This window comes from Orcinus orca, chromosome 12 (assembly GCF_937001465.1).
Source record: "Orcinus orca chromosome 12, mOrcOrc1.1, whole genome shotgun sequence".
In the NCBI taxonomy this organism is placed as follows: domain Eukaryota; kingdom Metazoa; phylum Chordata; class Mammalia; order Artiodactyla; family Delphinidae; genus Orcinus; species Orcinus orca.
In genome coordinates this window covers 67,109,556-67,136,742 of record NC_064570.1, presented here as the reverse complement: position 1 = coordinate 67,136,742, position 27,187 = coordinate 67,109,556, and the positions used below count along the sequence as shown (strand labels likewise).

Genomic DNA, 27,187 nt, shown 5'->3' with positions numbered 1-27,187 from the left:
GAAAAGCCCTTTTCTATGGACCATTTCTAATTCCCTAGCTACACAATAAAGGTTTTAAACTATTAAAAAAAAATGACCAATAGATTTACTATCATAAATGGACCAAAATATAAATAAAAGATGGTATTTGCATAAAATGGCTCTTTTATGTGTTAGACACCGGATTTTAATTGTCCTTCATATTTTCCAAGCATAATATTTAAAACTCTTCTCTTTTTTAAATGCTGCCTTGCAACCATATTAATCTCAATAGAAAAGTACAATCTGTTCATGACTGCTGGTAAATAGAGGTCTAGACAGCAAATGATCTCTGAAAGGACGTATTTCCATTGAATAATAAATCCAAGGCACTTTGTACTATCCTATTATATACAAATGTAAGGAGGACAACAAAATAACATGAGTGAAAGGAAAATTTTAAAGAAAAAGTTACACTCTCTCTCCTTGAACAAGTTAGGAAAAAAATTATATAGGTTTCCAAAGACTCAAAATTTTAACCTAAGGAACATACTTCATAGTGATTTTTTTAAGTCAGATTATTCTTAGTGAATTCTTTTGGCTTAAGATAAAAAAACCAGATATTAGTAATGCACTTAAATGTTTTCTTGGGTAGAAATGACACAATACATTTTCATCTAGAAATAAACCATTTTACTTGTTTCCTTCATCATTTCTAACTTAAAAGAAAAAAGAAATCTAGCCTTGTTTTTTGAATAATCTTGAGACAAGTTTTAATCTTTCAATGTTCAGCCTTTCAATATTTTGTACAAATAAACCCAAACTACTAATATGTTATCCAAAATGATTTTCCCCAAAGCTTCAATTACAAAAAAAGATTTTATTACAGCTTTGGCATTTAGAAATTTGCTTTCTAATAATCATCTATCAAGATTACACACTATCTACTTAGTTATTTCTTTGTAATTTTTCTATATAATTGTATTTTTTTATTATTTAGGAACACCCAAAGACACTTTGCCAAGAATAAGATACAGCTTAGTCTGTACCTTGACAATCTATACAATCCAGTATATATGCTCAACTATATATTGCATATTCTGATAAGGGTAGTTACAGTACAGTAGTATTATTTAGCATGTATTACTGGTTGCATTTTAATAATAAAAGCTGCCTAATAAATGAACTAACCTTTGTGTAGTAGTTTACAGTCTATAGATGCCCTTCACACACATTATATCTCATTAACAATTCTATGCAGTTCTGTTCAATGGGCCCTAACCTATCAACTCACTTTGGATAACTATTAATTTGGTACATCTTAATAAAGTTAACAGGCTTCATGTGGCATGTTCATGCAGAGATGCAGTTTTTGGCACTAAGGAGTTTAAATTAAAATTAAGGATTTTTAACAAATCCTTGAACACAGTGATCTTACTTATAAATATCTAAGTGGATAAACTATTAAACAGAAAGGTTATAAGAATCATTTGTTAGTTCTCTCACTCATCCATTTATTTATTTTTTGAGCACCTACTATGTGGTAGGCACTGTTCTGGTTAGACTGGTCATCTAGATGGCATGTATTACAATGCAATTTATATTTTAAAATAATTGATCAGTGATCATCTGATTTTTCACCATGCAAATTAGAAGATTACTGGGGAAACAAAATCTTAATAATTCTAACCAGGTGAAGAAAACTGACTATGAATAGACACTACTAAAAATAAATACGTAATTTGACAGCCTAATGAGAAACAAGCTAAACAGAAACAAAATCAACATATCCATATTAAAAACCAGATATCAGAAAGGGGTCACGTGTTTGTCTTGTCTTCAGGGAACTGAATTCAATTCAAAACATCAACCTGAGAACAGGCAGTGTAAAACAATTTATGAGGTACTCTGGGGGTCAAGTTAACAGCTCACAATAATGTAACGCAAAATAAAGCAAATTTCAATAACAAAATATTATGGGACTTCCAAGGTAGAGGAGAATTAGTTTGGAGTGAGGAATAAAGTTTATAATAACTTGGCTTTGTTATAGGTATTCTTAATCTTGGACAACTGAGATACAGACTTTAATTTTTAACTTGTTTAGTATCACCTCAAACGGAGTCATTTTAAACAAAAACCTACTGTGAAAAAGAGAAGCACTGAATTGGAAAGCAATACATTATTACCCAATTTTACCTGGCATTGATTAGAATTTTAACAATAGAATACAAAAGAAGAAAAGGTGAAAAGAAAAAAATTAGCAGAGAAGAAATCTCCGTGGTGCTACATTATCAATAATGAACTGCTACATGAAGATTCTAATTCCCAAAGACAAATCTGCAAATATGCTTCCATGATCAATATATTTAGCAGAATAAGAGCTAAATCTAGAACCCAGATGCTTAATTTTTAGTAATAAATTCTTCCTAACATATTATAACAAACTACTCTAAAATATTCTGTATAAATATTTCAAACTAACAGAAGACTAATATGGAATGAAATTTAATTTTAACAAACCAGTTTCCAAGTTCCAACTTATTTTACACAGTTAGTAGTCTTTAACATGATAAGCATTGACAGTTTGTAAACCTACCATAAATTTTCAATTGCATTTGTGCAATATATAAAGTGTAGAAATGTAATATATTTAATGGCAAGGATATGCACCATATTTATATGTTTGTTATACATATCACATTTTTCAGTTTTCCTTTAAATTGTAAAAAAATTCAAATAACTATCGTATTTCTTAAGGAGAAATTCATATTTTTTGAAATTACTGTCTTGTATTACGGACTTTTTATTATGCTGCATATGAAAAAGAGGATATGATAATGATGAAACATTCTTGATGCATCAGACTGAAAAATTAGACATTTACAGACCATGTCTGAAGCTAAAGTTCTAATTGGATAACCCTTTTCCCCCCTTGCTCTCATTTTGAAAGATATATAAATTTAATTTGGTTACTGGCATGGTCTATTGGACTCAACACAAGATAGTGGTTAAAAAATATATATTTAGAATTCCAATCTTGGTCTATTGTTCTGGTTCTAATCTCAGTTCACTGAATGCTCTTGGATAAGTCATAACTAAATGACATTTTTCAATTTTCCCATCTGTAAAATGGAGATAACTGTCCTAACTCATGAAGACATTACTGACTTTAATTAACTGGGTAAAATACTGTGAAAATCAAAAAATGATGAAAACGTTCAGTCCAATTAAAATTTAAACTTAAGTCATTATTCAAACCGAAGAGTCTTAAAATGTACTTCTTAAAATCTAAATTGAATACTCTAGTAGCATTTGTTGAAAATCACCTGACTCATCTGCACCTTCATCTTTCAAAGGGTGTGGAGTAACATCAAAGTGACAACTTACAATTTAGAATACATACTTTGACCAGCTCACTAGCTCCAGAGGTGATCTGTGGTTATGTAATAAAAGCCCAGGCTCATTTGACAAACCACAGCACAATTAAAAGATAAATGATCATCCAAGATAAATTGAATGTAACAGAACAAGTTAACAATGGAAATGATAGGAAAAGACTGAAGTTATTGTCAATACAATACATTCAATCTTTCCTCATCCAAATTATAAATTATGTTTATGAAAAGGTATAGAAATTGATATATTTGAAAACTAACTTGGTAGAAATGCTACAAGTGTTTATTTGCGTTTTCCTTTTCTCAATTCACAAAGCTCTTAGATGGAGACAAACAGCCTTCCTAAAGAATATGCACCACTTTTAACTCAATTCAATAAGTAATTGGTGAGCAACTACAATATCAACTGTTCTTAAAAGGTTATGCATAATTAAATTTTATAAATTAAATTATATGTTACTGGGACTTTGCTTCCGAGAAGACAGAGCAGACAAACTTTTCTCTATTCCTCCCACTAAGTACAATTAAGAACCAGGGACGTTGTATACAACACAAACATAAGCTGGGGTGAAGTGAGAGCGGCATGGACATATATACACCACTGAATGTAAAACAGTTGGCTGGTGGGAAACAGTAGCACAGCACAGGGAGATCAGCTCGGTGCTTTGTGATGACCTAGAGGGGTGGACAGGTACTTATTAAATGTTGCTGATATGCAGAATGATAGATCCTAGGGGAAACAGAACAAGAGCTTATTATTCCAAGGAGCATAAGGACAAGATAAAAGAAAAAATATTCAGTCATTCTTGTCATTCACAGTAGTTATGTTCTATAACGTCACCAGGAACACTAAATTAGTGAATACGGAACCACTGCTTCTAGGGGAAATGCAGCATTAGGTTCCTGCAATCCTCTGATCATATTTTTGTCAACCAAATAACATATAACCTTGTTTTCTGTGTGTTTCTGTTTAAAGACACATTATTTAATATATATTGTTGATTCATTAACACTGAACTCACAGCCAACAACACTATAACTCATGCCTGAATAAAGCTTATCTAACACATATTTTCTCTGAAAGGGAAATCACAGCTTTCTTGCACTTAGGAACACTAGACAGCACTTCAGCGCTACACTTGGAGGCCCAGTGAAATCACCAAAATGTGAAAAACATAGCACCACAAAAAAAAGACACTTGTTTGCAGTATGAGAGTTAAAACAAGAAAGCAGCACATTGCCTTGTTCAACCTCAGCTGGGAACGTGTACATAGGATGACTCCTAATGTCTGTCCCCCTATGCATATCCATGAATGACTGTGAAAGCACTGCAAGGTTACAAGTAAATTTTAGCTAGTAGGTGAATCTGCAACTGCAGAATCTGTGAATAATAAGGATCAACTGTATATATTCAATCACAAAAATTTAGAGCAGAAAGTGACTTTAGAGATCATCTTTCCAATGTTCTCATTTTTCAGATGCAAAAAGTAAGAGGTGGAAGAGCTGCATGATATAGGTAAGGTCAGAATCTAATTAATGCAAATCTCCAAAGTCAGAACATATGGCACTTCAGAGAATGAAGAATATTCTTCAGTTTTCCTCAGAGGAGATCCACAAAGTTGCATGTATCAGGACGAAAGTCCCTGATAAGGAAAACCACTGTAGTCTACTCTTCAGAGCCAGTGGCCAAGCAGAAAGTCTAGAAATTGGCCTCCCATGAAACTTCAGCTTGACCTTGTCAAAGTTAAGATAGGGGATGATAACTAGCCAACTTAAGTATAGGTTCTGGTACCAGGCTCAAAACACTATATTATTAGAAAATTTAGCAACTAAACTTCAAAACTGAATGATGAGCTTTGATATTTTTCTTTTCTAATATATATTTGGATTGACTATATAAAAAGAAAATAGCCAAAGCCCACAGATGGGGGGAAAAAAGAGAATTACCTCAACAGACCAAAGTTTGGCTAAGTGATACCCAAAGTGATGGGTGATTATAATTCACTTAAGAGTAAAGTTAGCAAATTAAAAGGAATTTTAATTTGAAATGTTTATGATATTCTTACAAGAAATAAAGACAAGCATAATTGGTAACCTGCCAAATTCAAAATTTTAGAGTACAACATATTTCTCAATACAGAAAGATCAGTGGAACAAAATAACTATTCTGGACAGATGTTAGAATATATAAAAATGTGGTACAAAATACAAATTGCATCATACCAGTTCTGAAAACAAGCTGAATATTTTAAAAAAAACAAAAAACTAAACTTGAATCCAAAGGTGAATTTTCAATTCTCATTACTTTGGGGCATTATTTGACCAAAGTCATTACTTCCAATTCCTCGCTAAGCTTTTTCCAACAACCTTCTTTGCTGATTCATCTTCTCCCAGCCTCTAAAAATGTTGACAGGCCCCAAAGCTCAATCCTTCATCCTCTTTATCCACATTTATTCCTTTGGCTATATCATCCAGTCTCATAGTTCTAAATTCCATCCATATACTGACAGTGTCCAAAATAAATCTCCAAAATTCTAAATTCATTATATTCATCAGCTACTTGACATATGAAGATGGTTAACTATTACAATATCAAACTCAGCATACTCAAAACTGAACTTTCAATCTTTCTTCCTAAACCCACTCTTCCACATTCTCCTCCATTCTCAGATGATGGCAACTTCATACTATGGCTCAGGCAAAAATCCTCGACTCCCTGACTCCTCTCCCTTTCTCGCACACCTGTCAGCTCTATGTATCAGTTATGGTTTAACCTGGGGATCAGAACCTTCCAGTGATACGGCATCAGGAATTTATTATAAGGATCAGACCTTATACCACTGTAGGAGAAGCTAAGGAGTACAGATCACAAAGGATATGATTGGAGGATCAGAGAAAAGTCACTAACGAGGGACCATTCAGGGGCACCTGTGAAGAAGTTTGTGGAAACCTGTTGCCTCTATGTTTGATGGTGGGCCTGAAAACAGTAATGGCAGGGCAGAGTTGGGAAGAAAAGAATGTACCACAAGCTCCTAAAACAGTTACTAGCAAAGAGAAGGTGCTTAATATTTATTTGTTTATCAGATGAATCAACCAAAGTTCTGGAAGGAGAGAAGAAATGAGGCAAAGGTAACATCTGAATAAATAATGGCAAGAAATATTCAGAACTGATGAAAAACAATGTAACGTATTTTCCAGAAGCCAAGTAAATTTCAGTTAGAAAAACAAAAATCCATATCTAGACTCATCACAGTGAATCTAAACTACACTAAACACAATGATTGGCTCTTAAAAGTAAAACAGAAAGAAAAAAAGGTTATCTTCAAAGGAGACAATTGTACTGACAGCTGACTTCTCAACAGTAACACTGAAAGTCAGAGGACACTGGATTGAAATCATCCATATGCTAAAGGAAAAATAACCGTTTACTTCAAATTCAATGTCCAATGAATAGGGTGAACTAAAGACTGTCATAAAAACAATGGAAATTAGTTACTAGCAGAGTCTAAAAGAAATGTTAAAGAATATAACTACTGACAGAAGTTTAATAATTCCACATAAAAGGTATGAGATAATAGAGGGGATGCATAACAAAAGAAGTTATAAATAAATAAGAAAAGTAATCAAATATTGGCTGTACATAATAAAAACAATAATGTATTATGGGCTTTAATAAAAAGGAAAAAAGTCAATAATTACACATAAGTTGGAAAGAAGTGAGTAGAATAAAAGTACATTATTTGGAAAGGTAAAAATGTCAACTTTAGACTTACTGAGTTAAATACACATGCTAAAATTTCTAGAGTAAAATTTCTAGAACACAACTTCAAACTGAGCAGGAAAAAAATGAGAAAAAACTATCAAAATAAAAGAAGGCAAGAAAGAAGAAGAAAATAAATACAGAAAAGGTAGGACAAATAACACAAAATAAGATGGTGAAAATTTTTCATATTTTTGATTAATTTAAGTAAGTATAAAACATAAAATGCTCCATTTTAAAGATAAAATATAAACAAAGATAATAAATACAGCTAAATGCTATTTACAAGAGATAAATCTAAAATATAAGGAAAGAGAATAAAGTTAAAGGGTAAAACAATATATACAAGGTGTATTTGTTTCCTAGGGCTTCCATAAGAAAGTACCACAAACTGGGTGGCTTAAAACAACAATTTATTGTCTCGCAGTTCTGGAGGCTAGAAGTCTGAAATCAAGATGTTGACAGAGGGGGCTTCCCTGGTGGCGCAATGGTTAAGAATCTGCCTGCCAATGCAGGGGACATGGGTTCAAGCCCTGGTCCGGGAAGATCCCACATGCCGCGGAACAACTAAGCCTGTGCACCACAACTACTAAGCCTGCGCTCTAGAGCCCCTGAGCCGCAACTACTGAGCCCGCATGTCGCAACTACTGAAGCCCGCGAGCCTGGAGCCCGTGCTCTGCAACAAGAGAAGCCACCGCAATGAGAAGGCAGTGCACTGAAATGAAGAGTAGCCCCCGCTCATCACAACTAGAGAAAGCCCATGCACAGCAATGAAGACCCAACACAGCCAAAAATTTTTTAAAAATTTAAAAAGATGTTGACAGAGCCATACCCCCTCTGAAATCCATGGGAGAGAAATCCTTTCTTGCCTCTTCCTAGCTTCTGGTGGTTTGCTGACAATCCTTGGCATTCCATGGCTTACAGCTGCAGCATTTCAATCTCTGCCTCCCTCATCACATGGCCTTCTCTCCTCATGCATCTCTATATCTCTTCCCCTCTAATTATATCTCTCTAATGACACTAGTCATATTGGATTAAGGGCCCACCCTATTCTAGTATGACCTCATCTTCACTTATACCTTGATTGCATCTACAAAGATCCTATTTCCAAACAGAATCACACTCACAGGTACAGAGCATGCAACATACCTTTTTGAGGGACACATTTCAACCTACTACAGCAGGCAAGCACTAACCAAAAAGAGAGAAGTGGGAAGAAAAAAGCTAACAGAGTTCTAGTAATGTCTACTAACATCAGACAATGTACTACGTGAGAACAAGGGTAGTAAGGTAAGATCAGTTAGAGGTTATTTCGGTAGTCCAGGTAACACAATGCTTGTTTGAATTAAGATCATGACTAGGGAACAAAAGAAAGTCAACATATTTAAGCATTATCTAGGAAGTAAAAACTAACAGGACTTCACTGGATAACCAGGTAAGGTAGACAAAGATGATTTATAGGTTTCTGGTTTGTAAAACTGATTAGAATATGTTATTAATCTCTATCTTCTAGCCAGTTACTTTCTAAAGCACAGATAATATCAATTCTTTTTATTGGTCACTAACTCACCATGGTTAGTCCTAATTCTCTACTCTGCTTTTCTTGGTCTATCACAATCTGGTCCTAGCCTACTTTATTCAAGTGTTCACTTCCATAAACTCTAATGATTTGATAAACATTTCATGTAATTTCATGACTTTTTTCAGACTATATATCTTGAATGCCATGCCTATGTATTTACAAAGTTCTACTCAAATGAACCTTCATTGTACTATTATTGACAATTAAAATATTTTATATGTAATATAAGATTGTCTGGGCTTCTGTAGTACTTTACTCACACTGAGAGTACAGCATCTGTCACATTGATATTTATCTACATCTGTCCCTCCAGTCAAGCTACTCATACCTTCAGGATAGGGCTTACCCATCTTTTTATTCCCAGCACCTCACAATGTGGTTTGCACACAGATGGTTTTCAAGGAATGGTTACTGAATAGTGATCATTAATCAGTTTTAACTAGCACTGCTACTTACTATGCCGAAAGTCCAAAAGTAAATGGAAGACAAAGAGGATAGTGATTTCTTTTTCATTTTTATAAATTAGATTCTGAAAAAGATGAATAAAGGTCGTTGTTTCTTAGTAATGAATTCATGTAATTTACAGTTAATGTATTCTAAACTCCCCTGAGACTATGTAATACGGTCTATACTTTCTACTATAAATCCATATTTAAATGCTGAAGCAATTTTAAAATCTAAATAATACATAGTCCAGCTCTAGTTATGAAAGTTAAAACATTACTCAGAAGAGGTAAATTTGTTGATATTTGAGGAACTCGTGTCACTGTATAATGGTCAGGAAAAATACTTTTGATACTAACATGTTAATTTACTACAATTTAGATCATCAATTCTCAAACAATTAAATAAAAACAGAATGTACTTTCTTAAAAAGCTGCATAATCTAGACTTCCTCTGATGACTGAAAACATGAGTATGAAACCTGCAATGACTTCTGTTTATCAGCATGAACATGAACTATCTCTGAGCTGCAGATATAGAAAACTTCTAGTTGATAGAGGTTTCTAATTAAAATATTACAAGGTGGTAATGTACTATAAATACAATTGCTAAATCTGTAGTGTTTACCCTGAACAATGCTGGTATGTATATGTGCATTTAGAAAATCTAAAGCTTAAACTGTTATTACACAATGAAATACGTTTCCTACATATAATTGAGTATAATTTTTTGAAAACAAAGGTCATATATAACAGGTACCAATATAATAAAAGTAAGATACTGAAAACAACCACTAGCAACACCACTTCATGAAGCTTTGCAAAAATCATGGATCATAATTGTTCTTACTATCCCATTATTCAACACTTGGAAGTCCAGTTTGCTAAGATAGTTTTCTGATGTACACAAAGAACAAAATGAGCTCCTTCCATACCCTTCCCCCATATCCTTTCCCTTGAGATTCAAAGCTTAATATGAGTTCCATTTTCCAGAGATAAAAGGACTGCATTAACAATGATGTGCCCTAGCTTTCTTCTTTTTACAATAAATTACCATATTTATATTTTGAAGCTGTCATATGCTAGAGGATATTAAATATCCTCTTGTCATAATTAACTCTTTAAACCAAATTAAATGGCTTGGTTCAAAACAGACTGTGAGAGTTACAAGAATATAATTCTATCACTAGTTATCTTATAATTATTTTAATAATCAGAGCTATTTAATTTATTCCACAATTGCATTAAACAGAGAAATGCACAGTGGCTAAAAAGCTCAAATTTTTCCTCATTTTACCCATAATATATAAACAAGATTTGAACTTGGGATGTTCAGCAATAAATTTATAGTAACTTCATCAATACTCGAGGCCAAATCCTAATACCGCAAGCTGTAACAAATTGCTAATTTTTAAAATTCCATCCATAATTATATCAAATATAAGCCATTGGACTAAAACATAAGCATTTCATTTTACTAAGGCTTAGTAATATTTTTGTTATAAACACAATTGTTTCTGCAGTAGACTAATATAATGGCATGGAGAGTGACTCTCCTTTATGATACGATAGAAACTCAAGAAGGTCTATAGTAAAATACTATGTTCACAGGCTGCTTGGATTAGTTTGAATCACATTCTCTCCAATGTGATTCAAAGTAGGAACTACACTAGTATTTAATCTATACAATATTCCCCAGGGATATCTCCCAGGTAACAAGCTCCTCATAACGTAAAAGCTAACTTAGAAAAATTGCAATTAAGTAAAACATACATTAAATTAGAACAAATGACACAAGCAAAAGGTTCTCGTTGTAATGAATAATTTGAAATGAATAAATAGTTAAATGCCAAAGAACCAAATGATAAAACAAAGGTAATACCAATTTCTGTTCAGTAAATTAACAAGTGAAAAAAAAGTATTTTGACTCCAGTGACGTTACAAGCACAAGTTTGTAAACCACATGTTCCTTTTCTCCTAGGTGCTTTGACTATATTTATTTTTGGTAGATGGCCTGAGAACGATTTTCTGTAGGAAGTAGGGAAGACAAAATCAAAGGGTTAAGAAGAATTACTAATACCTCATAGACAGCTGGGCAGAGGAACTGAACAGCCAGCCACAGCTTCTCCTTCCTTCACCCGGCCCACTTGGAAATACAGCATAATCAAGAACTTGATACACTAACCATTCAAACGACTGAAACCCAAGGAAGCATTTGTCTTAAAAAATGTTTGCATGATGAGAATATGTTCAAATAGGATAAACAAAGCAGGTACCATGGGCCATTTGCTAAAAAATAAAAGTAGCCATTGTTATACCCCTCCGACCAGCTAGCTATATGCCAAATAGCTCAGTTACTAAGTGTACTATGTAATAATATTGGTTATATTAGTGCTGTTAACTCTAATTAATTTCATTTATTTAAAATAATTCTTTTAATAAACTGTAAATAAAAGAGTTAAGCATTTCATTCCAAAATAGAACAGAGGGGGAAAAAAGAAACTGGCTCTGTTCAGCAGAGAAATAAGACTCTTTTCCCCCCCATAGTTTATTAGCTATATTCTTGCTGACTTAATCCTTTCGTACACAAGAACATTTTTTTCAGCAGTCTGAATATTTTACCACTATAATTTCTTTCTTAAAAATAATAACACTTGGGGTTTCCCTGGTGGCACAGTGGTTGGGAGTCCGTCTGCCGATGCAGGGGACGCGGGTTCGTGCCCCGGTCCGGGAAGATCCCACATGCCGCGGAGCGGCTGGGCCCGTGAGCCATGGCTGCTGAGCCTGCGCGTCCGGAGCCTGTGCTCCGCAACGGGAGGGGCCACAACAGTGAGAGGCCCGCGTACCGCAAAAAAAAAATAAATAAATAATAACACCTGTTCAAGTAAGCATTAGAATCAGATTATTCTTTTCTTTAAATAAATCTGAGCAAAATGAAAAAAAAAAAACACTTTAGTCAGCGGAGTTAAGAGGACTTGTTCATACATTTTCAAGTAGAATCATGTAGTTGATTTCACTTACTTCATCGTGCTACTTACTAAGCTAGCATTTCTCAACTTCAAATGCCCAGACCTGAGTTGGTTAAGATGCATCTTATATTTAATTCTACAAAACCTCATAAAGCAATACTATTTTTGCATTTTAGGCCAGTAGCTTGTAATTGTAAAGTCTATAAGGGCAGAACCCATATTTACTTTGTTCGTTCCTGCAACTGAATATAGAATATGAATAAATCTTCACAACAAATCTATGAGCTAATCACTATTACTGTGGACATTTTACAGATGAGGAAGCTTAAAAAGATTAAGTAACAACAGCAAGGAAGTAGTGGAGCTAGGATTTGGTTCTGTGCAGTCCTAGCCAAAAACCCATGCTCTTAACCACTATACATATTGTCAACATTATTTTAAGACATTTGTTACCAAAAAATTCTATACATAAAAATTTTGTGATTTCTGTTATTTCTTGCTTCCAGGTGTTCAACAATTTATAATTAATTACACAAATAAATTGAAGACATATGCATTTTAAAAGGGAAAAATTAACAGGGATTGGAATCAAACAGGATATGATTCACAAACAACAGTGAAATTTAAACAGTTCAGCAAACAACAGAACTGTAGGATCGGCAAAACGGGAATATGGACTTTTAAATCTACCTTACTGAAAACAACAAAAATAACAGCAATATATAATTACTATATATATTAATATATATTTTACATATATTAGATCATTTAAACCTCACAAAAGTCTTACAAGGCCAATTCCTATTTTACCAATGAGGAATCTGAGGCACAGAAACAAGGGCTGTGCTCAAGGTCACACAGGTAACAAGAAGATTTAAACCCAGGCAGCCTGACTCTAGAATCTGGGCTCTAAACTATGCTATACAAATAATAAGTTTATACAGCTCCCTATAAGTCACTGACATCGTACTCAAGAGTTTGCACTCTCCAGAACACAGACAACCTTTGTAATCCTAGCTTTTCACAAAGACCACAATTTTTTTTTTTTTCCCGGTACGCAGGCCTCTCACCTCTGTGGCCTCTCCTGTTGCGGAGCACAGGCTCCGGACGCGCAGGCCCAGCGGCCATGGCTCACGGGCCAAGCCGCTCGGCGGCATGTGGGACCCTCCCGGACCGGGGCACGAACCCGCGTCCCCTGAATCGGCAGGCGGACTCTCAACCACTGCACCACCAGGAAAGCCCAAAGACCACAATTTTTGGTTGGAGATTAGTTAATACAAACCCACAATAATTTTAAAACAATGTATAGCTTTCAGTTGAAAATCTGAATTGTATGTCTGTAAAGCTCAACACAATGTAAACTGCTAAGATATACACAAGTTATTTTAGGCCATGATAAATCATCATTAATATACCTTGAATTTTCAGAAATGGTACTATAAGGAGGGAAAAGAGCAAAGTTTAGATTTTAAAATGCCATCAACAGGACAGTTAATAGATTTTTCTATTTGCATTAAATTTTAATCTAACAGGAATCTATACTATAACCACTTTATTACAGCAGCTAAGGGAGATTCAAAACCATACTTTGAAAGCCTAAGACATCATAAAAAAAACTCACTGCAGACATTTTCAAAGATTGGTATTTACATTATACCTTTCAAGACATTCCACTCTATACTAAGCTTTGTAGAAATATTAGGAACACAATCAAGAAAAGAAATTAATTTGTCTCATGGTTTTCTTTTTTGTTTCTCTTAACATCTTTATTGGAGTATAACTGCTTTACAATGGTGTGTTAGTTTCTGCTTTATAACAAAGTGAATCCGTTATACATATACATATATCCCCATATCTCCTCCCTCTTGTGTCTCCCTCCCTATCCCACCCCTCCAGGCGGTCACAAAGCACCGAGCTGATCTCCCTGTGCTATGTGGCTGCTTCCCACTAGCTATCTGTTTTACATTTGGTAGTGTACATATGTCAATGCCACTCTCTCACTTTGTCCCAGCTTACCCTTCCGCCTCCCCATGTCCTCAAGTACGTTCTCTAGTAGGTCTGCGTCTTTATTGCGTCTTGCCCCAGGTTCTTCATGACCTTTTTTTTTTAGATTCCATATATATGTGTTAGCATACGGTATTAGTTTTTCTCTTTCTGACTTACTTCACTCTGTATGACAGACTCTAGGTCTATCCACCTCACTACAAATAACTCAATTTTGTTGCTTTTTATGGCTGAGTAATATTCCACTGTATATATGGGCCACATCTTCTTTATCCATTCATCTGTTGATGGACACTGAGGTTGCTTCCATGTCCTGGCTATTGTAAATAGAGCTGCAGTGAACATTGTGGTACATGACTCTTTTTGAATTATGGTTCTCTCAGGGTATATGCCCAGTAGTGGGATTGCTGGGTCATATGATAGTTCTATTTTTAGTTTTTTTAGGAACCTCCATACTGTTCTCCATAGTGGCTGTATCAATTTACATTCCCACAAACAGTGCAAGAGGGTTCCCTTTTCTCCACATCCTCTCCAGCATTTATTCTTTGTAGATTTTTTGATGATGGCCATTCTGACTGGTGTGAGATGATATCTCATTGTAGTTTTGATTTGCATTTCTCTAATGATTAATGATGTTGAGCATTCTTTCATGTGTTTGTTGGTAATCTGTATATCTTCGTTGGAGAAACGTCTATTTAGGTCTTCTGCCCATTTTTGGATTGGGTTTTTTGTTTTTTTGATATTGAGCTGCATGAGCTGTGTGTAAATTTTGGAGATGAATCCTTTGTCAGTTGCTTCATTTGCAAATATTTTCTCCCATTCTGAGGGTTGTCTTTTTGTCTTGTTTATGGTTTTCTTTGCTGTGCAAAAGATTTTAAGTTTCACTAGGTCCCATTTGTTGATTTTTGTTATTTCCATTTCACTAGGAGGTGGGTCAAAAAGGATCTTGCTGTGATTTATGTCATAGAGTGTTCTGCCTATGTTTTCCTCTAAGAGTTTAATAGTGTCTGGCCTTACATTTAGGTGTTTAATCCACTTTGAGTTTATTTTTGTGTATGGTGTTAGGGAGTGTTCTAATTTCATTTTTTTACATGTAGCTGTCTGTTTCCCAGCACCACTTATTGAACAGGCTGTCTTTTCTCCACTGTATATTCTTGCCTCCTTTATCAAAGATAAGGTGACCATATGTGTGTGGGTTTATCTCTGGGCTTCCTACCCTGTTCCATTGATCTATATTTCTGTTTTTGTGCCAGTACCATATTGTCTTGATTACTGTAGCTTTGTAGTATAGTCTGAAGTCAGGGAGTCTGATTCCTCCAGCTCCGTTTTTCTTTCTCAAGATTGCTTTGGTTATTCGGGGTCTTTTGTGTTTCCATACAAATTGTGAAATTTTTTGTTCTAGTTCTGTGAAAAATGCCATTGGTAGTTTGATAGGGATTGCGATGAATCTGTAGATTGCTTTGGGTAGTAGAGTCAGTTTCACAATGTTGATTTTTCCAGTCCAAGAACATAGTATATCTCTCCATCTGTTTGTATCCTCTTTAATTTCTTTCACCAGTGTCTTATAATTTTCTGCATACAGGTCTTTTGTCTCCTTAGGTAGGTTTATTCCTAGATATTTTATTCTTTTTGTTGCAATGGTAAATGGGAGTGTTTTCTTAACTTCACTTTCAGCTTTTTCATCATTAGTGTATAGGAATGCAAGAGATTTCTGTGCATTAATTTTGTATCCTGCTACTTTACCAAATTAATTGATTAGCTCTAGTAGTTTTCTGGTAGCATCTTTAGGATTCTCTATGTATAGTATCACGTCTCATGGTATTTTAGTATCTTAGCCCCACTTCACTAATCACATGCTACAATTCTTATGATTCAGAGACATAGCTACTCTCCTTTCAAACTATAACAGGCATACTTCTCATAATTCTAACATACTGCATCTAACATAAGTATTAGATATAAGCTCATTTATTTCATGAAAACTGCTATAATACATAACATTCTCTCCATGAAAAAAAGCATATTACTCCAGCTAACTGAATAATATGTATTTTATGTCATAATTATCATTTTATATTTCATATTAAATACCCCATTTTTGAAAACTGACACCCATGTTACATAAATAAATCAGGTACCTACAGCAATGTAACTTGCATATTGCTATCCAAAAAAATCACCTTAAATGCTGACATTGTGGTGTGTTTTAAAGAGGACTAAAATCAAAAATAATTGATTTTTTTAATAAAAAGACATTCAAATAGGTAAAATTTTAAAATATATATATATTTTAAAACATACTAAGAATAAAAGCAAATGACAAACTACTAAACTGAATTACACTTTGCTATATTTAATTGCAATGGACAAATGGAAGGAAAAAATTAATAATATCATTTCTAACACAGAAAAATGGACATGCTACATTTAGCCTCATGTAGCTTTTAAGTGTTGCTAAGAATTACAGTCTGTAAAAAGCAAAACAAAATCACCTTTCAAAACTCAATGAAACAATCAACAGAAACACACAAGGGTTTATACTCCTTAACTAAATATTATAAATAAAGCATTTAGACAAAATAAAAGATTTAGTAATGAGGCAATTTAACAAATTTTAGTTCACCTTTGAAGCCTTATTTCCAAAGAACCATATTCACCTGTGACTTTTAAGAATAAAAAAAAGAAGATGATGCAGGCGGCAACATCTGAATTAATCCCTCAGCTGCCACTGTTTAGAAGAGTGGTGGTCTTCTCTAAGCCACTTCCAGAAAAACATATAAGCCTATACTCAGCTTGCATGACTTTTGATGTGGAGGTTCCAAAGTGAACCAGCAACCCAGAATATCTGTATACCCAACACTTTGTCAGGAAGAATAATCTTGAGCTTACTACTTAGCAATATTTATCCAAAGATATTTTATATATATGCGGGGGAGGCGGAATGTGTTTTGGGGAAGTTTCAAGAAAATACTGATTAATAATATTTAATTATTCATATTATTAGTAGTTAATAGTGTTATAATAATATAATATTGATAATATTGGTTAATAATTAATAAAAATTAACTGATATTAATGTTAATACCAATGCATAGCTAAGATTAAATTAGAGAAATAATATTTTTGGATAAGTATTGATAAGCAGGAAACTAAAGATTATTCTTCCTGACAAAGTAACTGGCATACAGATATTCTAGATTGCCAATATTATTTCTCTTATCTAATCTTTTATATTATTCTATAGAATATACATATTCTATCCAATCCTACAGTCAAAAGTTATCTATCTATCCTTGGATTAAACCAGGCCAATAGACAGTGAAATACCTAAACAACACTATTTGGGGCCCCAGATAATTGTTCTGGCTAAACTGTACTTTGCTATTAAGTCACAAACTCTTATTTAAGGATGTAAAATACTAACTACTCTATTTTTTGAAAACTGATACCCATATGACTTAATAAAATTCTTTTTTTAGTTAGGATTCACCACACTACACAGTACCTTTATTTGAAAATATACAGTCTCTTAAGAGACTTAATCTTCTGGAATCTGGATTCATATAACTCATCGTATATCCTTCATTCCATTAGCTACAAAAAAATAAACCTGTGGTTTATCTTTGGCAAGTAAAAAGAATTTTATGGCATGCATTGGTACACTTTTAACCTCTCTGCCAGCGTTATCTTATTTACTTTCTCTTTATGATTTTCTTGATTAAACATTTCTTGTTTTGTTGTTATGTATTTACTTATATGAGATGCCATAAAAAATTGTGAAACAAGGTAAAATTAAACAAGGCTTTGGAAAAACAATGAAAATATTCATGCTAAAGCATTTTTTACTCTAAAATAGCAATCAATGAAGTCAAAAATGAAGATTAACCAATAAATGAAAAAAATTAACACAATGAACATAATGAAAAATTGTAATGTAATTCCACAATTAAAACCCTACCCTAATAAAGTATAGATAAGTGTTTGCTATCCAAATACAAACATGAAGTAGTTTCCTTCAAAGGAAAAAAGGCTTATTTCAAAACATTCAATTATAATATTAATGATCATATCTTATATTTGTAATTCACTGAACAGGATTACTTTCAAGTAAAATGTATTTTCACTTTTACAATTAAACAAAGTTCATTTTTTTATATTAGAAATAACTTTCTTTTAAGACTAAAATTAGTGAAGTTTAAAGGATGCTACCAACATGTTAGCTGTGATAGGTCAAAGAAGTAATCTGGGAAAATGAGATAGATTTATGGGTACATACGTAAAGTATACGTAAAAGTACTTTACTTTCTTTTTGTAAAGTATATGTAAAATACCCAGTAAACAGTGAAGCCTTATGCAAACGGTATTATTTCATGTAAAAATCATGGGGAAACAAAGGGGCATACTTACCCTTCTCCTCCCATTCTTGTTATCTTTAAGCGAAAATCCACAGAATTCAAACTGGGAGGCTTCCATTTCAAAATATCATCACATCGACCAGGTTTATATTTCTAAAGTGAATTAAAATGATGATAATAGTTAATATGAAGCTAAAAAATTAAACATTTGATTTATTAACTATAATATCAATTACTTTTCATTAAGCAAAATCACTACTTTTTTTCTGAATATAATTTTTGTTATTTTTAACTGATGAGTGAAGTTAGATATCAACCATCTTACTGATGGCCTCTTTTTCCTGCCAAAGCATGTAGACACTTGTTTGTGAAAGTCTCGAAAAATAATGAAACCTGTTATTCCCTCCAATCCTACTATAACTTAAAGGAAGTTTGATCATTTTTTTAAAATTTTGTTCCTTCTTATTCAATAGCTTTACTGTGGGATAATACACAATTAATAAAATTAACTAATGAATTTTGTCAAATGGATACAATCATGTAACGATCGCCAGAATCATGATATACAGCATTTCAATCACCCCCAAAAAGTTTCCCCTTGACAGCTGCAGTCAGCTCCCTGTTACCAACTCTCCCGCAAGAGTGACCTTCTTTCTATCACTATAGTTGTGCCTTTTCTAGAATTCATAAGAAATTCTTACACAAGGTTTTGCTGTATGCTGGTGCATATATTAGCTTGTTCCTTTTTATTAAACTGAGCAGGATTCCATTCTATGCATATACCACAAATTGTTTATGCATTTACAAGTTGATGGATATCTGGGCTGTTCCCATTTTTAGGCTACCAGGAATGATGCTGGTCTGAACATTTGTGTGGACATCCGTTTTCATAACTTTTGGGTAAATACCCAGCAGCAGAATGGCTGGGTCACATAGTTAATGTATGTTTAACTTTACAAGCAGCTGTCAAATCGTTTTCCAAAGTGGCAGTGACATCTTCCATTCCCACCAGTAATACATGAGAGATCAAACTGCTCCACATCCATCCTAGGACTAGGTATTGTCGGTCTTTTTAATTCTAAAGTATGTCTCATAATTTTAATTTGCATTTCTCTAAATGACAGATGTTGAAGATCTTCTAATTTGCTTATTTGCTGCTATCTGTGTATTTTCTTTGGCGAAGTGTCTGTTCAAAATTTTTCCCTTGTTTTTACTGGGTTATCTCCTTATAATTGAACTGGAAGAGCTGTTTACATATTCTGGATAAATAGCCTTGTTTGGATACATGTACTGCAAATATTTTCTACCAGTTTTTGTCTTGCTTTTTCATTTTCTTAACAATTTCTTTTGAATATATTTTAATGAAGTCAAAATAAACTATTTTTTACAGCTTTATTGAAGTATGATTGAGAAATAAAAAATTTAAGGTATACGACATGATGTTTTGATATATGTATACACTGTGAAATAATTACCACAATCAAGCTAATTAACATATCCATCATCACACAGTTACTTCTTTGTGTATGTTGTAAGAACATTTAAGATCTATTCCCTTAGGAAATTTCAAGTATACTTTATTATTAACCATAATCACCATGCTATACATTAGGTTTCCAGAACTTATTCATCTTATAACTGAAAGTTTCTACCCTTTGATCAATATCTCCCCTCTTCCCCTACCCCCCAGCCGCTGGTAATCACCATTCCACACTCTAAGTTTGACTGTTTTTTTTAAGATTCCATATATATATATAAGAGCTTATTTCACTTAGCATAATGTACTCCAGGTTCATCCGTGTTGTCACAATTGGCAGAATTTCCTTCTTTCTTAAGGCTGAATAATATTCCATTGTATATGTATACCATTATTTTCTTTAACCATTCATCCACTGATGGACACTTAGGTTGTTTCCACATTTTGGCTACTGTGAATATCGCTGCAGTAAAGATGCGAATGCATGTGTCTCTTCAAGATGATTTTATTTCTTTCCGATACATATCCAAAAGTGGAACTGCTGAATGACATGTAAGTTCTATTCCTAATTTTTTGAGAAACCTCCATATATTTTTCATAAGAGCTATATCAATTTACAGTCCTACCAACAGTGCACAAAGGTTCCCTTTTCTCCACATCCTCACCAGCAAGTTATCTTTTCACTTTTTGATGATGGCCACCCTAACTGGTGTTAGGTGATATCTCAGTGTGGTTTTTGATTTCCATTTTCCTGATGATTAGTGATGTTGAGCATCATTTCAAAATCACCAATTTTAAACTTTTACAATTTGTGCTTTTTGTGCCCTCTTTAAGGAATCTTTGCCTATCCTAAGGTCACTGCAATTTTCTACTACATTTTCTTAGAGAAATTTTATAGTTTTAACTCTTATTTTTAGGTATATGATCCATTTGAGGTTAATTTATTTATAAGATGTGAAGTAAGGGACTGTTTGTTGTTTGGCAGTTGGATATCAATTTCATCCAGCACCGTTTGTTAAAAGATTATCCTTCTCTCACTGAATTGCCTTGACATCTTTGTCAAAAATCAGTTGTTTATAGATATAGATATATTTCTATTCTTACTAATCTGTTGCATTGATAAACATGCCTCTCTTTCTGCTCATAGCATATTGTCTTGATAACTCTAGCTCTATATTAAGTTTTGAAAGCAGGTTATGTAAGTCCTCAAACTTTGTTTTTCTTTTTCCAAATTTTCTTAGCTAATGTAGCATTTATATTTCCACATATATTTTATTTTATTTATTTTTTATTTATTTTATTTTTGGCTGCATTGGGTCTTCCTTGCTACGTGCAGGCTTCCTCTAGTTGCGGCGAGCAGGGACCACTCTTCATTGTGGTGCGCGGGCTTCTCATTGCAGTGGCTTACCTTGTTGCAGGGCATGGGCTCTAGGCATGTGGGCTTTGGTAGTTGTGGTGCGCAGGCTCTAGAGCACAGGATCAGTAGTTGTGAATGGGCTTAGTTGCTCTGCGGCAGGTGGGGTCTTCCCAGACCAGGGCTCGAACCCGTGTCCCCTGCACTGGCAGGCAGATTCTTAACCACTGCACCACCAGGGAAGCCCTCCACATATACTTTAAAATTATCTGGTCAATTTCTATGAAAAATAAGTTTACTGGGATTTTAAGTGAGACTGCAGTAAATTAATAGATCAATTAAGGGAAAAATAACATCTTAACAATACTGAATCTTTTGATTCATGAACACTTCAAATCTCTCTATTTACTTAGTACTTAGGTTTTCCTAAATTTCTCTCAGCAATGTTTTGTAGTTTTCGGTATACAGGTCTTGCACAACTTTTGTTAAATTTCTTCCTAATAATGTAATACTTTGGTGCTATTATCAATACAAAAAATCGGTTGTTTCTATAAAACAGCAATGAATAATCCAGAAAGGAAATTAAGAAATCAATTCCATTTACAATAGCATCTAAAAGAACAAAATACCTAGGAATAAATTTGACAAAGGAAATGAATGGTCTATATACTGAAAACTAAAAATCATTACTGAAAAAGTTTAAAAAGACCTAAAAATGGAAAGACATCCCATATTCATAGATAGGAAAAGTGATATTTTGTGATTTATAATAAATATACATTTGGTCTTCATCCCCACTTCTGGCACAGAGCTCCTAAAACCCTTGGAATTTCCAAAGTGAAGAGAGTGATAAGGGTCTTTTATTATGCTAATGAGGTGATTTTGAGGTAGCACCTAGGGATGGGGGCTAGTTGCCAGGAGCCAACCAAGTGATCAGAGGGTTGGAACTTTCAGTCCCACCCCTCTGACCTCTGGGGAGGGGAGGAGGGCTAGAAGTTGGATCAATTGCCAGTGGCCAATGGTTTCATCAATCATGCCTGTGTAATCAAGGCTCCATAAAAACCAAAAAAGAAAAACGGGGTTCAGAAAGTTTCTGGGTTGGTGAACACATGGATATTCAGGAAGAGGGGGTGCCTCGAAAGGGCATCCTTTTATAATAAACCAGTAATCTAGTAAGTAATATATTTTTCTGAGTACTGTGAGCCACCCTCGCAAACTAATTGAACCTGACAAGGGGGTCATGGGAACTTCTGACTTATAGTCAGGTGGTAAGAAGTACTGGTAACAACCTGGAATTTAACTGGTGTCTGAAGGCCAAGGAGAGGGTCCTTGGAACCTCCAATCTACAGCTAGTCAACTAGAAGCACAGGTAATAACATGAACTTGCAACTGGCATCTGAAGTTAAGGGGTGGGGGAGGGTGGGGAAACTGGAAGCAGTACAGTTTTTTTTTTTTTTTTTTTTGCTGTACGCGGGCCTCTCACTGCTGTGGCCTCTCCCGCTGCGGAGCACAGGCTCCGGATGCGCAGGCTCAGCGGCCACGGCTCCCGGGCCCAGCCGCTCCGCGGCACGTGGGATCCTCCCGGATCAGGGCACGAACCCGCGTCCCCTGCATCGGCAGGCGGACTCCCAACCACTGCGCCACCAGGGAAGCCCAGCAGTACAGTTTTGAAGAGCCCTCAACCTGTTGAATCTGACGCTATCACTGGGTAGACAGTGTCAGAATTGAGTTGAATTGTAGGACACCCAGCTGGTGTCAGAGAAGTGCTTGGTGGTGTGGAAAACCCCCTCCACACTGGGACTGGTCTCAGAACACCCATTAAGAAGAATTAATATTGCTAAACTGTCAATACTACTCAAAGCAATCTATAGATTCAATGCAATCTCTATCAAAATTCCAACAACTTTTTCTTTTTAACAGAAATAGGAAAGCCAATCCTCAAATTCATATGCAGTTACAAGAGACCCTGAAGAGCCAAAACAATCTTGAAGAAAGAACAACACAGTTATAAGACTCACACTTTCCAACTTCAAAACTTACTATAAAGCTACAGTAATCAAAATGGAGGTGTTGACATAAGGACAGACATTTAAACCAATGGAATAAAACTGAGAGTACAGAAATAAACTCATATATTGATAGCCAATAGCCAACTGATTTTTTTTTACAAGGATGCCAAGTCCATTCCACGGTGAGAGAACACTCTCTTCAACAAATGATGCTGGAACTGCTGATTTCCACAAGTAAAAGAATGACGTTTGGAACCCTATCTCCCATCACATACAAACACTAACTAAAAATGGACCAATGCCCTAAATATAACAGCTAAAACCATAAAACTCTTACAAGAAAACACAGGGGTAAATTTTCATGATCTTGCATTTGGTGGTGAATTGTTAGATATGACATCAAAAGCACAAGCTATAGGGCTTCCCTGGTGGCGCAGTGGTTGAGAGTCCGCCTGCTGATGCAGGGGACACGGGTTTGTGCCCTGGTCCGGGAAGATCCCACATGCCGTGGAGCGGCCGGCCCCGTGAGCCATGGCCACTGAGCCTGCATGTCCAGGAGAGGCCACAACAGTGAGAGGCCCATGTACTGCAAAAAAAAAAAAGCACAAGCAATAAAAAAAAAAATAGATAAACTGGACTTTATCAAAACTAAAAAACTTGTGCATCACAAGATATCAAAAAAGTGAAAAGATAACCTACAGAATGGGAAAAAATGTGCAAATCATATACCTGATAAGAGTTTAATATCCAAAATACATAAAGAACTCCTACAACTCAACAACAAAGACAACCCAATTTTTAAAATTGTCAAAGAACTTGAATACACATTTCTTCCATAGAAGAGATACAAACGGTGAATAAGCACATAAAAAGATGCTCAGTATCATTAGCCATGAGGGAAATGTAAATCAAAACCATAATGAGATACTACTTCATATGGGTGGCTGTAATTTTTTTTTTTTAGAGGAAAATAACAAGTGTTGGAGAGGATGTGAAATTAGTAACCATGTATGTTGCTGTAAGGAATATAAAATGATCCAGCCACTATGGATAATAATGTGACAGTTCCTCAAAAACTGAATTTGAAACACAGAATTACCATATGACTCTGCACATGGTAGAGCGAAGAAAATTGGAAACAGGAACCCAGATATTGACATGTCTACAATTTAGGCTTCCATCACCATATAAATGGGTAAACAAAATGCAGTATATACATACAATGGAATATCATTCTGCCACAGGAAAGAATGAAGTTCTGACACATGCTACAAAATAAATGATCCTCAAAAACACTATGCTAAGTGAAATAAGCCAGACACAAAAGGACAAAACTGGTATGATTCCACCTGTATAAAATATCTGCAATAGGCAAATTCATAGTGACAGAAAGCAGATTAGCAGTACCAAGGGCAGGAGGTGGAGGCGGGGGGCATTGAGGGGATGGGCGGAAGGAGCGTTATTGCTTAATGGTTACAAAACTTCTCTTTGCACTGATGTAAAAGTTGTGGAAATGGTTGTACAACACTGTCCATCTAATCAAAGAGACTACAGCATAGGAAAAAAGTGTTTTAAATTATTCTAGAACATAGTAAAAAGAGAAAATCTTTTACTTTGGTGGCTACGGACTTATTATAGAGGAATTAAGATTGAAAACTTTGAGTAATGGGTAATATTCACTAATGCAGACTTATACCATGATGTAAATATGAGCAGAACACTTGGGTAGAAAAATATAGAATCTCCTGAAGGAGAGGAAAGTATGTCAATTCAGCGAGGGCATTATGGGGGACGGGGCCATATTATGAGAAAGGTACTCAGGAAGGAAAAACTGCTAAGTGTTCTCATTACTAATATTTTTTAGATATACGAGTCAAACTGCATTCTAACAGATCTTTATAAATTTGAGGAAAAAATGCAAAAACCCTAGTCATCGGATCTCTTATTTCAAACAGAAGTCCATATAATAACAAATTTCGTATAACAAGTTTTGCTAAGCAAGACAAACCATTGGAGTTGATAGGAAAGACATTTTATCTGTAGCAAATTTAAGAACATAATGCACACTATCTTCCCCCAAGGTTTGTGCTTAAACATGAATAAATATAAAATCAAATATATAATATTTCAGTGGAAGTTTTTGTCCATTTATTTGCCCTGAGAGATTCATTTAGGTAATACATGTCCTTCAGGATGATCACAAATAAACCTCTTTAGACTTGCTGAATATAAATGTTTTTATAAATGTTAAAACTGCTAAATTTTCCAGTCGTGACCCCATTAATAAAAATAATAATAAAATGTAGTCTTTTTTCTAATAAAGTCTATCTGACAGAAACATCACAGACCTTTTAGTAAGAGTGGTTCCCTATGGTAGTGAAGGGTAAAAAGGAGTGAGGGGAGAAAGGAGTGTCAGCATCCCACACCAACCACACTCACAACAGCTGCCAAGGGAATGTCACATGTACAAACAAAACATCATTTACTTCTGTTCTCTATTCATTTATATGACTACGAGTATGAGACCACTTCGAAAACCAACACCAATCTAAGTTATTAAATCTAGGAAATGTTAATGATTGTACAGCTTTAAAATATTTCATAATGGGTACCTAATAACAAATTCTAAATGTAATTTTAATATAATATTATTTGTAAAATAGCTACTAACTATCCTTCACATTCTTCTCTCTGGAAATCATCTAATGGAGAATAGCATATACTGACTCTTCTGCTTTTACACACCAATAGTTCAAGTACATAAGTCATTCCTTATCTGACTGTACACCAAACCATTTATATTAATCTGAAAACCTAGACTTGACATGACTGAGAATTTCAAAGCACCTTTATGAAAATCAATGAAATGCCTGACAAAAATTTTTAGGAAATTATATTTTAAAAATACTGTAGTTCTGAATTACCGAATATAAATGCAACGACATAGATCCCATGAGTAAAATGTATTTAAATACCTGTTCGAATGTAAATTCTACTTCAGTAAAATCATGTCTAATCATGTGCCTACAAAACAATTAGTAAAATACTCAATAAATACTTGATAAAAAATTTTAAAAATATGGGCTTCCCTGGTGGCGCAGTGGTTGAGAGTCCGCCTGCCAATGCAGGGGACACGGGTTCGTGCCCCGGTCCGGGAAGATCCCACATGCCGCGGAGCGGCTGGGCCCGTGAGCCATGGCCGCTGGGCCTGCGCGTCCGGAGCCTGTGCTCCGCAACGGGAGGGGCCACAACAGTGAGAGGCCCGCGTACCGCAAAAAAAAATTAAAAAAATAAATAAATAAAAATAAAAAATAAAGTGAAAATTTTTTAAACTTATAAAATATTAGTCTCAGGTATTTTTAAATTTATATGTTTAAATAGAATATTTTAGATTATGAAATGACTTAAATTAGCACTATTCACAAAAGACTATGTATATCAATAACTATTTAAAAATCCTTTTTTCAAGTTCCCCAAAATAATAAGGTCAAAGATATTATATAATACAGGGAATTAAGCATTTTAAATATAAATATTTGTGAGTCCTCAAACTTGAAATACACTTGCTGAATATAAACAAGGGTACAAAAACATCCTTTCAAGCTACATTTTCCAATGTATAATTAGGGAGTAATGAATTTTAATTTCATTAAATTCACCAGCATGTATCTAGAGTAAAATAATTATCAAAGCTATATTTAATTGATACATATAATACTTAGTTCTATAGAAGCAAATCTGATTTTACCAGGTGAGTTGTCCAATAAAAAATTAGAGATGGATTATGTCTGAAAGCAATTACCAATATTACCTGAGATGTCCATTATTATCTTTAAAAAGAAAAAATGTAATGAATGCAGATGTCAGGCAACCAAGTAAGA

General features: G+C 34.4%; 1 protein-coding gene across 7 annotated transcripts in view; it reads right to left on the bottom strand.

Annotated features, from left to right (window-relative positions):
• Window positions 1-27,187, bottom strand: part of RNGTT (RNA guanylyltransferase and 5'-phosphatase) — a 246,728-nt gene that overhangs the window by 104,587 nt on the left and 114,954 nt on the right. For 6 of the 7 annotated variants that reach the window (XM_033418832.2, XM_004264827.4, XM_033418827.2 and 3 more), the window contains one exon: window positions 18,519-18,619. In XM_033418832.2, the coding sequence (XP_033274723.1) occupies window positions 18,519-18,619 (101 nt within the window). Of the gene's footprint in view, window positions 1-17,616; window positions 17,706-18,518; window positions 18,620-27,187 lie in introns of all 7 variants that reach the window. The other variant, XR_004480632.2, reaches the window with a different exon arrangement.